This window comes from Chiloscyllium punctatum, chromosome 9 (assembly GCF_047496795.1).
Source record: "Chiloscyllium punctatum isolate Juve2018m chromosome 9, sChiPun1.3, whole genome shotgun sequence".
Taxonomy (NCBI): domain Eukaryota; kingdom Metazoa; phylum Chordata; class Chondrichthyes; order Orectolobiformes; family Hemiscylliidae; genus Chiloscyllium; species Chiloscyllium punctatum.
The window spans coordinates 49141192-49154409 of NC_092747.1; the positions used below are offsets into that span (position 1 = coordinate 49141192).

General features: G+C 39.1%; 1 protein-coding gene across 1 annotated transcript in view; it reads right to left on the minus strand.

Annotated features, from left to right (window-relative positions):
- acat1 (acetyl-CoA acetyltransferase 1) overlaps positions 1-13218 on the minus strand; it is a 31203-nt gene that overhangs the window by 9445 nt on the left and 8540 nt on the right. Inside the window, exons 3-7 of the mRNA XM_072577471.1 lie at positions 12289-12406; positions 10118-10213; positions 9847-9947; positions 5503-5646; positions 4807-4957 (exon numbers count right to left, since the gene is read on the minus strand). Of these exons, the coding sequence (XP_072433572.1) occupies positions 4807-4957; positions 5503-5646; positions 9847-9947; positions 10118-10213; positions 12289-12406 (610 nt within the window). The remainder of the gene's footprint in view (positions 1-4806; positions 4958-5502; positions 5647-9846; positions 9948-10117; positions 10214-12288; positions 12407-13218) is intronic.

Here is a 13218-nt window from a genome sequence, read left to right on the forward strand (position 1 = left end):
CCCTGCAGTCCTTACTAAAAGAAGGTGTAAGAGAATGTACAGTAAGTACCATCAAATCCATAACCATCAAACGTTGATCAGCAGAACAAGATTTCCATATTGCACTGCTGAATTTCCATGCAACACCAATGGACAGGACAACTTCTAAGCAGAAGGAATTGTGAATGTCTAACATTCATTTGTCTAACCACTGGTGACGTACAACATTCTTCTTTGAAGAGAAAGGAAATGAAAGAGATACATGCCCACTGTGCAGTGAAGAATTACTACAACTACACAACAGGCAAAGACTGGGAGTAAGAAATCCTGTTTACAAATACTTGGATACAATCAACGGTTTCTAAAATATGCAATCAGACAAGTAGTGATTAAAGACACAAGTACTGATCATATTGCTCTTTTGCAAAAGAATTGGAGCCAGATCAGGCTAATGTATAACATGCCAAATTTGCACAAAGTGAGAAAGAAGACTCTGATGACACTGCAATGATGCTGAATGACAGCAATCTGCAGCAAGAGCAACTGAAAGTAACATATACCTTTCCAGATTGGGAAAGGATTACCGTCAAAATTGGCCTTTCTCCAATTTAGAACTTCTACTTTTAGATCTGGTCTATCCTTTTCCATCACTATTCTAAAACGAATAGAATTATGGTCGCTGGCCCCAAAGTGCTCCCCCACTGACACCTCAGTCACCTGCCCTGCCTTATTTCCCAAAAGTAGGTTAAGTTTTGCACCTTCTCTAGTAAGTACATCCACATACTGGATCAGAAAATTGTCTTGTACACACTTAAGAAATTCCTCTCCATCTAAACCTTTAACACTATGGCAGTCCCAGTCGATGTTTGGAAAGTTAAAATCCCCTACCATAACCACCCTATTATTCTTATATGCTTATGACATCTTCACCACATCATGGCATGTAACCTGATGATATAAAGGTCTGGGACACCATCTTAACTTGAAGCATAACACGCTGACCAATGTGTACTATTGCTTGTTACTGAATAGCTTAATAGCAGCTCAGGCACTGAAGTCCCTGTGAATGTAATATATGCATACAGCAGGGAGTGGTAATAAATATTTATTGAAACCCTCCTTCCTATAACTGCCATCCATCACATAGTGTTGCTGTTGCAAATTCCTCATCGCTTCTGTCTCTCCAACCGATCCACTCGATCTGATAAGATTCGCATCCAACAGCATTTATGGCAGATATAATCCACAGTAACCCTTAAACTCTCTTTAAACTTCCACATCTGACAAGAAGTACATAACACTGCAACGGCCATTTTTGCTCCTTCACAACCTACAGACCCAGAAAATAACACCGTCTTATTCCTCTACAAACACTGCCCCAGGTTAAATTAATAGCTATGGCTTATATTTTAAGTTTAATCAAGAGACTTATCTCCAAAAACAAATAATCAAGAAAGAACCCACTGTACTCACTACTGCAGCCTCTCTCTTGGACAGACTTAAAACAACAATTCACTTATCTGATTCTGTGCTGTGAACTTCGCCCAACAGTTCCTCCAAGATTAGTTGTGAATTTCACTGTTTGTTAATTTTCCCAGATGCACTCCGATGTCCAGAAATACACAAATTCAAACAGCAAAGGCGGTGTGCAGGTTCTCTCTCCTGCACTGTCCTCACCATGTGCTTCCTTTGTCTGCTCTTCTCCCTTTTAATCTGCTGTTGTTTTGGCTTTTTTTCCCCAAAATTCCAAAACAATGCAACAGCATATATAACAGTAATTGCTGCTCCCGGAATTCGAGGAAATCACCTCCAACATCTAAAATACCTCAAAAAAAAAAGTCACCCAATCTACATTCCCCCAGTGTAGAGGAGACCATATTGTGAGCAGTGAATGCAGTGGACTAGATTGTGTGAAGTGCAGGTAAAGTACTGCTTCACTTGGAAGGTGTGTTTGGGCCTTTGGATACGGAGGAGAGGGGAAGTAAATGGGCAGGTGTTATACCTTCAGCAGTTGCAGGGGAAGGTACTGTGGGAGTTATTGGGAGCGAAGGAAGAATGGACCAGGGTGACCCTGTGAGAATGCAGACAAGCAAGGGGAGGGGAATAAGTGTCCAGTGGTGGCATCTTGCTGAAGGTGGTGGAAATGCCAGCTAATGATCTTCTGAATGTGAATGCTGGTGGGATGGTAGGTAAAGATAAGGGGAACTCTATCGATGTTGCGGGAGGAAAGAGAGAGAGTAAGGGTGGAGGTGGCCTGTAATTCCCTGTAAGGACACGATACATCCTTGCACCGTTTCCTGAAAAGACTTGACTTCATTCCATTCTTGCAGTTCCTCCATCTCTGTCACATATGTTCCGATGAGGCCAACTTCAAACAAGGGAGCCTCCAAAATGTCCACCTTCTTCCTCAAACAAGAATTCCCTGGTACCATGGTCAACAGGGCCCTTAAGCAGGTCTGACCCATCTCCCATTCTTCTGCCCTCACCCCCTCTTCCCTTCCGCAGAGGTAGTGGTGCTAGACATCTTAAAATGCATTAAGTGGCTAAATCCCCAGGACCTGATCAGATATACCCTAGAACTTTATAGGAAACTTGGGAAGTGATTGCTGGGCCCCTTGCTGAGATATTTATATCAATGAAAGGTCTGTTTCCATGCTGTACAGCTCTATGACTAAGAGTATGTAGAAACACAATCTGCTTTTATATTTCTGGATAGCTTTCTCTTGTACTCCAGTTTTCCACCCTTACTAATTATTTTGTTTTCTCTTTACTGATATTTATATACTGGCCCATCTCCTGGCCTAGGCACCTGATCTTTGCATAATTATGAGCTTTTTCTTTTTGTTCTAGTTAATGACAGAGGATTTGTCCCTTGCATTTTTTTCCTCATCCCATTGGAATGTATCTATTCTGTGTATTTTGAAATATTCCCTTAAAATGTTCTCTATTGATCTATCTTTTAACTTAGATCTATTAATTCATAGAGTCATAGAGATGTACAGCATGGAAACAGACCCTTCGGTCCAACCCGTCCATGCCGACCAGATATCCCAACCCAATCTAGACCCACCTGCCAGCACCCAGCCCATATCCCTCCAAACCCTTCCTATTCATATACCCATCCAAATGCCTTTCAAATGTTGCAATTGTACCAGCCTCCACCACTTCCTCTGGCATTCCATACACGTACCACCCTCTGCGTGAAAATGTTGCCCCGTAGGTCTCTTTTATATCTTTCCCCTCTCACCCTAAACTTATGCCCTCTAGTTCTGGACTCCCTGACTTTGTCTATTTACCCTATCCATGCCCCTCATAATTTTGTAAACCTCTATAAGGTCACCACTCAGCCTTCAACGTTCCAGGGAACTTCAGCCAACTCTGCTTCACACCCTCATAACTGCCCTGATTTAAAAATAACAACTCCAGTATAGTCTGCTCTCTTGTTGGCTACAGAATATCCTGCTCTAAGAAAACATTCTGAAAAATTCCATGAACTCAAGGATACCTTCTGCCTATCTGACGTTCTCAGTCAAGAGAGAGGGAGGCAGCAGGGGAGAAGAGGGGAGGGGTAATAAGGATAGGGGAGGAAGGTATTAAGACAACAGTTTATAGTGAAAGGAAGCCAGGAATTATTTCCTCATTCTGTGATCAATTTGGAATATGGATTAGTTTTGGCTGAACTGCAAAACCCAACAGTACATGGATTTAGACAGATCAAACAATGACTGGTTAAATTACATGTGCATCTATGACACCCAAGCCTGTATCCCTTAAAATCAAGGGTGTTGAAAACAAGGTATATCAAATGATCAGTATGGGAGAGATTAATGGCTTGAACCTGAACAGGGCATAATGGATAAAAGCAACGGTATGATTAGATTAGTGATTCCAGAAATGTGGTGGCGCACGAAGTGCCAAAGAACAGAAACTTGATTTTATTTAAATCAGGGACAAGTCAGAAAGAAAGAAAGTTAGAAGAAAAAGGAATCTGGGTGCAGAAACAAAAAAAAAATCACATTGTGTCAATCTCAGATGAAGCAACAAAAACAGCAAGAGGCTAAATCAACAGGATATTGTTCGATGCAGGAACCAAGGAAAGAAAGCAGTCAAGATGTCTTCACAAGAAACCTGCTACTTAGGGGTGGGCAGTATGGCACAAGAACTTTAAAGTTAAGAGGGTTGAACAAGATGAGATTTTGAAGAAGCAGGTGGTTTCAGAGGAATAGGAGACCCAAGTGTGATTTGGTGATGAAGGCTACATCACCACCACACATTTGGGTTGGGTAAGTAAAAAATAAGGTAGAGTCATGTAGAGAAGCCACAAGTCAGGTTTATTTCAAGGTCACAATATCAATGCAAAGATAAGTACATAAGAAATAGGAGCAGGAGGCAGGTCCATTCCTCTGGAGGCTGCTTCATCATTCATGATGATCATGGTCAATCTCCTACCAAGAACTCATTTTACCATTCTATCCACATAACCTTTAGTAAACAAAAATATGCTCAGCAATTGGACATTAGAAAAGACAATGAACATTTTGAAGCAAAGCAATCTCTTTCTCATTCTCCCAAACTCTAATATGGGCCCATTCTGCTATATCTCATCTCTAAAACAATCCTCTTATCTAAGAGGGAGTAAGGCTAAAAGTGAGTAAGCATTTCAAGAAGTGCTAAAGGGTTAGAATAGGAATTTGAACCACAAAATAAGAAAAGTTGGACGAGGTACATTCAGGGGACATAGATGTCTATGAGGAGATAAAGAATAAATAATACAACATTTGAGATAAAAGCCATTATAGGAGGACAGCAGAAAGGCTGGACAAATACCTCTTTGTGGAATGCTGACAGAAACCACTTCTTTTGCCATCAGTTTTGAATCCCAAGCTGCTTTGCTCTTAGTGTATGAACTAACTGCATAAGAGTCTTGTTCTTCACGTGAAATATTAAACTTCTTGGCAGTATTCTCAGCACAGTTACCCTGTGACAAATTTAAGATTCATGGAAAATGATCCCATTAACCACAAGGAGAAAGTAGTAGTTGTAATTGTAACAACAACAACGTTTATAAACAAAAAAGCTAATTTTTCCCCAAAGCTCCGTAACTGGTCTTCTCCCATTATTGCTTCTGCTCTGTAAAAGCCTCTTCACACTTTACGTAACATTATCAGTCTTAGAAAGAACACATTAAGCTCATAAGATACTCAGCATTCTTAAGAATTTTTTTTTAGAAATACATGCAGAGAATTCCTTTTAAATAAACATATCTCAAGTTATAAACACAAAGTAGTAAGCCATTAGAACTGCACCGAAAAATCACAAAGGTGGCAATTGCCAGTCAATTTAAACACCCTTCACAATCTGAAATAAATAATGTTTCCATACAACTTACCATTGCAAACCTCAGATGATATTTAGTTCATTCTTTATACATCAGATGATATTCAATTCTGGTTCAATTTCTAATGCATAAATAGTCACAATGAACTGTAAAGTATCAAGTTAATAGAAAGAATAAACACTTGCCATGTGAATTTTGTTGTAGACATCAGTTAAACCATCCTTTACAATCAGGTCTTCCAACTTGACACCTCCATAAGCTGGTGCTTCCCTGCCCATCACATATGGAACATTGGACATGCTCTCCATCCCACCAGCAACCATTACCTCCTGAGGTGTAAGGAAATAAAATACTATTTTTATATTTAAGGAAGTACAAAACATGAACAGCAAAAAGTGCACTTCACCTTACTTTAACTATATACTCTTCTCAAAACGTTTTCCCAATGAGCTTTCTAATATGTGGCTGTAACATGTCGTGTGGGATTACATAGGGTATACAAAACATAAAGAGGCCATTTAGCTCAAGCTGTTTTTGTCTGCATCAGTATTGCACTGGTTCCTTCAATCTTTGACTTTTTAAAATCTATCAAACCCTGTATTTCTTTCTGCCTCATATGCTTCTTCTTAAATGCATCGACAATATACAGTTTGACCATTCTCTGTGGCAGTAAGTTCCACTTGTCATCATCCTTCCAATAATGTTTCTTCAGAACTCCCTTTTGGATTTCTTGGTGAATATCTTATGCAGATGACCTTTGGTTATGCGCTTCCCCACAAATGGAAATATTTTCTCTGTTACCTACTTTATCAAAAGCTTTGATAATTTTAAAGATATAAAATCAGATGACTCCTCCTTTTTGAAAATAAAAGCAGCCCAGTCTGTTCAACTTATCCAGACAGTTGAACCATACGCAAAGATGACCACGTAACCATTGTCCATTGTCATAAAAACCCAACTGGTTCACTAACATCTTTCAGGGAAGAAAGCTGGCCATCCCTACTCCACCTAGTCTGAATGCTGTTGCACACAATGGTAGTTTCTCTGCTTCTGGGTCAGAAAGCTCAGGATCAAGATCCACCTGCAACAGCAATGTCTCACACAAGTCCGAACAGATTGATTCAAAACACCTACCTAGTCTGTCCTGTGATTCCACACCTACTACAATTTGGCTGACTCTTCGCTGTCTTCTAAGTTTTTCTTACAATCTATTAACCTGGTTTGCATACTACAAATAACCTTCTCTATTAACACCCACTGAAGCAGCCCAATATGGGGAATTCAGTCTGGTTGGAGCTGATATATGGGCAGTAACATGCATAGCACACATGCCAGGCAATAATAATCTCCAACATGACAGAACATGACCTTTACATTAACAGTATTACCACTGCTCACCATCAATATCAACCTCACCACAGACCAGAGACCTATCTAGACCTGCCATATAGTTACAGTGGCATCAAGGGAAACCCAAGGGGGTAACACACCATCTGACTTCTGAAAGTCAATCCACCAACAACAGGGTATAAGTCAAATAAGGGTGTGACGAAATACTCTCCAATCACCTGGATTAATGTATTAAACAAGAAGCTAGACATTATCAAGATCAAAACAGTCCACTCAATCAGTACTCCATCCATCACCAGAAACAGTCCACCATCATGGACGCACATGAACAGAGAAATGTTCTATGAGCAAAACACAGTACAGCAAATTGCCAAGGCTCCTTCAGTAAAACTTTCTAAGCCCAAAACCTCCACCTCTAAAAAGGAACAAGGGATATAGAAGTATGGGAACAGCATCTTCCACAGGTTCCCTTCCAAGCTACGCTCCATCTGACTTGGAATTATATCACCATTCCTTCAAAGCTGCTGGATCAAAATCCTAGAACTCACTTCCGAACAGCACAGCAAGCATACCTACCTGCAGCAGTTCATAAAGGTGGCACACCACCACATTTTAAAGAGCAATTAGGGATGAGTAGAAATGCTGGCATTGTCAGTGATTCCCCACTTCCCATGAATGAATAATAATTTTGAGTATTATATGTTGTTAATAATGTTTTGATATTCCTCAACTTTTACTTCTCCACTGGTTCATTTGAGGAACCCACTTCTCGTTGGGACTTGTACCTACTGGGTCAGAAAGAGTCCTAAACAAATGGTGGAAACTTCATACCCTTATCCCCTAGAAAGAACAAAGAAAACGATAGCACAGGAACAGGCCCTTCAGCACCCCCATGCCTGCACAGATGCAGATCTTCTATCGAAACCTGTCACCTATTTTCTAAGGATCTGTATCCCTCTGCTCCTTGCCCATTCATATATCTATCTAGATAGATCTTAAAACATGCTATAGTGCCCACTTCTGCTGGCAATGCATTCCAGGCACCCACCATCCTCTGCAGAAAGAACTTTCCATGCATATCTCCTTTAAACTTTTTCCCTCTCACCTTGAACTCGTGGCCCCTAGCAATTGAGTCTCCCACTCTGGGAGAAAGCTTTTTGTGATCCACCCTGTTTAAACCTCTCACAATTTTGTAGACCCCAATCAGGACCCTCCTCAAACTCTGTCTTTTTAATGAAAATAATCCTAATCTACTCAACCTCTCTTCATAGCTTGCGCCCTCCATACCAGGCAACATCCTGGAGAAACCTCCCCTGCACCCTTTCCAAAGCATCCACACCCTTTTGGTAATGTGGTGACCAGAACTGTACGCAGTATTCTAAATGTGACCAAACCAAAGTCGTATACAACTGTAGTATGACTTGCCAACTCATGTACTCAGTACCCAGTCCTATGAAGGAAAATATGCCGAATGCCTTCATGACCACTCTAATCGATCTGCGTTGCCACTTTCAGGGTATAACAGACCTGAGACACCCAGATCTCTGTGTACATCAATTTTTCCCAGGGCTTTTCCATTTACCGTATAGTTCGCTCTTGAATCAGACCTTTCAAAATGCATCACCCCGCATTTGCCCGAATTGAACTCCATCTGCCATTTCTCTACCCAGCTCTCCAATCCATCCATATTCTGCTGCATTTTCTGACAGACCCTTCACTATCTGCTACTCCACTAATCTTAGTGTCACCTGCAAATTTGCTAATCAGACCACCTATACCTTCCTCCAGATCATTTGTGTACATCACAAAACTTGGCTCTTTTTTCCAACTAATATCAGGATAGTCTAAAATCCCACAACCATTATTCTACAATTTATGCTGGATTCTCTAATTTGTCTGTATATTTCTTGCCCCGTTTCTCATCAGCAGCTTGTAGCCAAGATCTACTGGACTGATTGATAATTTGCTAGCTTATCTTATTCCATGTGGATTTTGTTTCTGTCTTGCAAATAGCAGTGACCTTTATTTCTAGTGACATTTCATTATCCCTAGGGAGTGCAGCTTTTCTCATCTTTCCTAAGCAATATAAACTGCAATGTTTATTTTGAGTCCTGGCTTTCCTATCTCCCCGTCAATAAACTTTTACAAGCTTTTCAACTTGGAAACAAGTAGATTAGGAACAATTAGAGTCATAGAGATGTACAGCTTGGAAATAGACCCTTCGGTCCAACCAGTCCATGCCGACCAGATATCCCAACCCAATCTAGTCCCACCTGCCAGCACCCGCCCCATATCCCTCCAAACCCTTCCTATTCATATACCCATCCAAACGCCTCTTAAATGTTGCAATTGTACCAGCCTCCACCACTTCCTCTGGCAGCTCATTCCATACACGCACCACCCTCTGCGCAAAAAAGTTGCCCCGTAGGTCTCTTTTATATCTTTCCCCTCTCACCCTAAACCTATGCCCCCTTGTTCTGGACTCCTCGACCCAGGGAAAAGACTTTTGCCTATTTGTCCTATCCATGCCCCTCATAATTTTGTAAACCTCTATAAGGTCACCCCTCAGCCTCCGACGCTCCAAGGAAAACAGCCCCAGCCTGTTCAGCCTCTCCCTATAGCTCAAATCCTCCAACCCTGGCAACATACTTGTAAATCTTTTCTGAACCCTTTCAAGTTTCACAACATCTTTCCGATAGGAAGGAGTCCAGAATTGCACGCGATATTCCAACAGTGGCCTAACCAATGTCCTGTACATGACTTCCCAACTCCTGTACTCAATACTCTGACGAATAAAGGAAAGTATATCAAATGCCTTCTTCACTATCCTATCTGCGACTCCACTTTCAAGGAGCTATGAACCTGCACTCCAAGGTTTCTTTGTTCAGCAACACTCCCTAGGACCTTACCATTAAGGTATGCAAGTCCTGCTAAGATTTGCTTTCCCAAAATGCAGCACCTCACATTTATCTGAATTAAACTCCATCTGCCCCACTTCTCAGCCCATTCGCCCATCTGATCAAGATCCTGTTGTAATCTGAGGTAACGCTCTTCGCTGTCCACTACACCTCCAATTTTGGTGTCACCTGCAAACTTACGTCTCTGTGACAAAACCAGATTAACCATATTGCAATCAGAAACAATAAATAAATTCACACATCTTCACTAAACAAAAGTACCTGATGCCCACACATAAGACATTGGGCTGCCAGCATGATTGATTTCATTCCAGAGGCACAAACTTTGTTGACAGTTGTTGCAGGTGTAGAGACTGGCAAGCCTAAATCAAGAGAAATAAATGTTCAAACAATCAAAAATCATCCAGAACTTTTAGAATTATGTCATTTTCTAAAACTTAAGACAGTTATAGCCAGTGTTTCATTTATAACACAATACAAAATCTGTTCTATATTTTTATTCTATGGAGATATATGAACAGCTATATACTACCTGCACCAAGGGCAGATTGTCTAGCAGGAGCTTGGCCTTCCCCAGCCTGTAAAACATTGCCCATGTACACTTCATTCACTTCCTCTGGAGGAATCCCTGTCAATTAAACCAAAATATTAATCCTCTGCATCAGATTTTGCTGCACACAAATAATCAACTAACTTAAATATTTATACAAAATAAACTTCAGTAACTTTAATTCATATCTCTGCAGACCAAATGATAGGAAGAATTCAATCAGTTAAATATGTATTCTAACATTTTAAATGATTGAACTCTTCCGATTATCTGGTCTACAGAGATATGAATTAATGTTATTGCAGTAGACAAACAGTCCAAATGTACTTTATTAGATGAATGAGATTCTGATTCATCTCACAATTCCTTTTGTTATGCAAATGCAGAAAAGTCAAGTGGAAGCCAAACATACAAAGATGAGAGAAAAACATTAGATGAATCATTTCCAACAACTCTCTGGTACTCCAAATCAGTACTTATATTCTGTAGAATAAAGCAATGTTTTATGCACTTGCTCACCTTTAAAACAAAATGGATAGGTGTACTTTTAAAACGAAACAACACATAGGCACCAGGGTCACACCACACGAACACTTAAAAAGCCACATGGGTACTGAAGTGATATTGAACTGACCCAATGTAATTAATTTATATCGTATATTCATTAACCAAAAATTTGTTGAAAATCAGTACAAGGTTTCTCCAATTTCAGCATAATGTTGCTTTTGCCAAGAAATTATTAAAAGTTTTATACATATTTCTTGTTAAGCTTAGTATGTCTTGGGGTTCTGTTACAATTTGTAAAATAAACAAGGTCACCAACAGATATCATGAACACAGATTAGGTAAAGAATTTCAGAAATAGCAATGAAAAAATCCTATTCAGCTCGCAAACAACTTGTTTTCTCTTGCACAACATGACCTTGCCAAAATCCTCTGCCTTTTTGCTTGAATAAAAAGTGACACGCTTTAAAAAATTATTCAGAGTCTGCAATCATACCAGATAGTGATCTACAGTAAGGAATATTTAGTAACTCCTCAGATCCACAAACCTGGAAAAAGGTTGCAAGTTATTTTATAAGGGTTTTGTTTGCACAATGTCATAGAACAAGTTGCAAGTTGGCGTTGCAATTCTGAAAAGTTCCATCAGCAATTATCAGGATTGAGCTTTAATACCACTCTCTTAGCACATCTTTTCATCCTTTACACATGTAGTCAATAATCAGAAAAAAAGTGAAAAGTTGGCCTTTACAGGACGTCCTGATAACAAAAGGAGTCATCAAACCTCTAACCTTGTACAGGAGCTAACAGCCTCATTTAACTGGAGATGAATAATGGATCGTTGATCAAGGAACAGAAACTAATTGATAAGTTGAAACAAATTGCTTAATGTGTCCATCATGAACCTAATTTCTTCTAGTCTCTGAAAATGTAATTTCTAGACCAGCTTTTCTTTAGTCTAGTAAGAATCTAATAAGGTGATAACAGAACTGCCAGACTCCAGGATAACAATAAACCAGCCTCAAGCCCAAATAAAGTTCCTCAAAACCTTGTTGCTCTGGGAAAAATAAAATCTTGGAAATCAGACTTACTGTATCATCATTAATAATGAAGAAATTTTGTTACACCCCATGAACCTTAACAATTTGGACTTCAACAATAATATAAATTAATATCCATATTTTTGCTAAGTTATTCTTAAGTGTAAACTGTTTAAAATCCTCCTTGGACAGAATATTATTTGTGTTGCACCAATCATCCCAAACGTTTGAATGAATGGATAAATCACCTTTTTGATTTAACCTTGAAGAGAATTTGTCGTGAATCACTTAAATGTTGGACTTCACTGAAGATTTGGTGGAAATTTGGTGGAAGCCTGTCCCAAAAAAAAATTTTTAAATCTGTTCATGGACAGATGATAAAAATAACAGTTTAATTCATCTCTAACAAACTAATACTTATTACATTTAACACATTTTTAAAAAAACAATACATTTAAAATTTGTTCTTCCAGTTTGTCATTATTTTATCTTAGCAATTTACTTCAACGAATATATTTTCAGTTTTACTTAGTAGCATTATTTTATGAAAAAAGTAAACTAAAGCTAAGGAAATGTTTTTACATCAGTGAAGAACAGAAAATACACTCATACCTGCTCGTTCAATGGCAGTTCTTATCGAAATTGAACCAAGCTGTGTGGCCGTTAATGAGGAAAGACATCCTTTAAATGAACCAACAGGGGTTCTGGCGGCACTTGCAATGACCACTTCCTATTGTTCAAAAATATTAAATTCTGACATTAAAATGGATGGTTGTTTGTAACTAAAATTCTAAATGAGATAGACTTTAATTATGTATATTAGAAAGTACTTTATTAATAACAGAAATTTACATTGAATATGAATAATGCATTAAATCTAATTTTTCTTGCTTTCCAAAATCTTTGATCAAGTACCATATAAAAAAAGTAGCCAAATGTGCAACTCAGTACCTTTAAGACAGCAGTATATTGGGGAAAGGGAACCTATTCAGAGTAGAAGATAATTGACATCAATTTAGAATTTGGAATAAAAATACAATTCCAAAGTTTGCAGATGCTGTCAAATGGCAAGAGGTAGAGGTAGACACACTGGAATCTGGATTAAATTACAAGACATTAATACACCTGCAGAACAGGTATATAATTGGCCTCTAGCAAACTTTTCTACGACAGCTGCAACACTGGCATCTGTACAACAATGTAAAAAATCACTCAGCAGTGACCTCCTGCAAGATATGGGACAATGCAAATTAGTGAGTCAGTCTACTTTCAGCCATTATCTAAGTGATGGAAGTTTTGTCAACAGTACCCTTGAAGGTGAAGTTACAGATAGACACAGTAACAAAGGCGGGTTTGCAATCTAGAGTGATAGCAACAGTGCACTGAGTACAGGTCGTTCTGCTATAAAGCACATTTCATTAACACAAATGCACTATAATTTGAAGTGGAGACATTGTTTCTAAAGCACAAACTTTTAAAACGTGTATTGACTATAACACGATTACATCGCCAACACTAAGCATTTTCTAAAGCATCATTTCT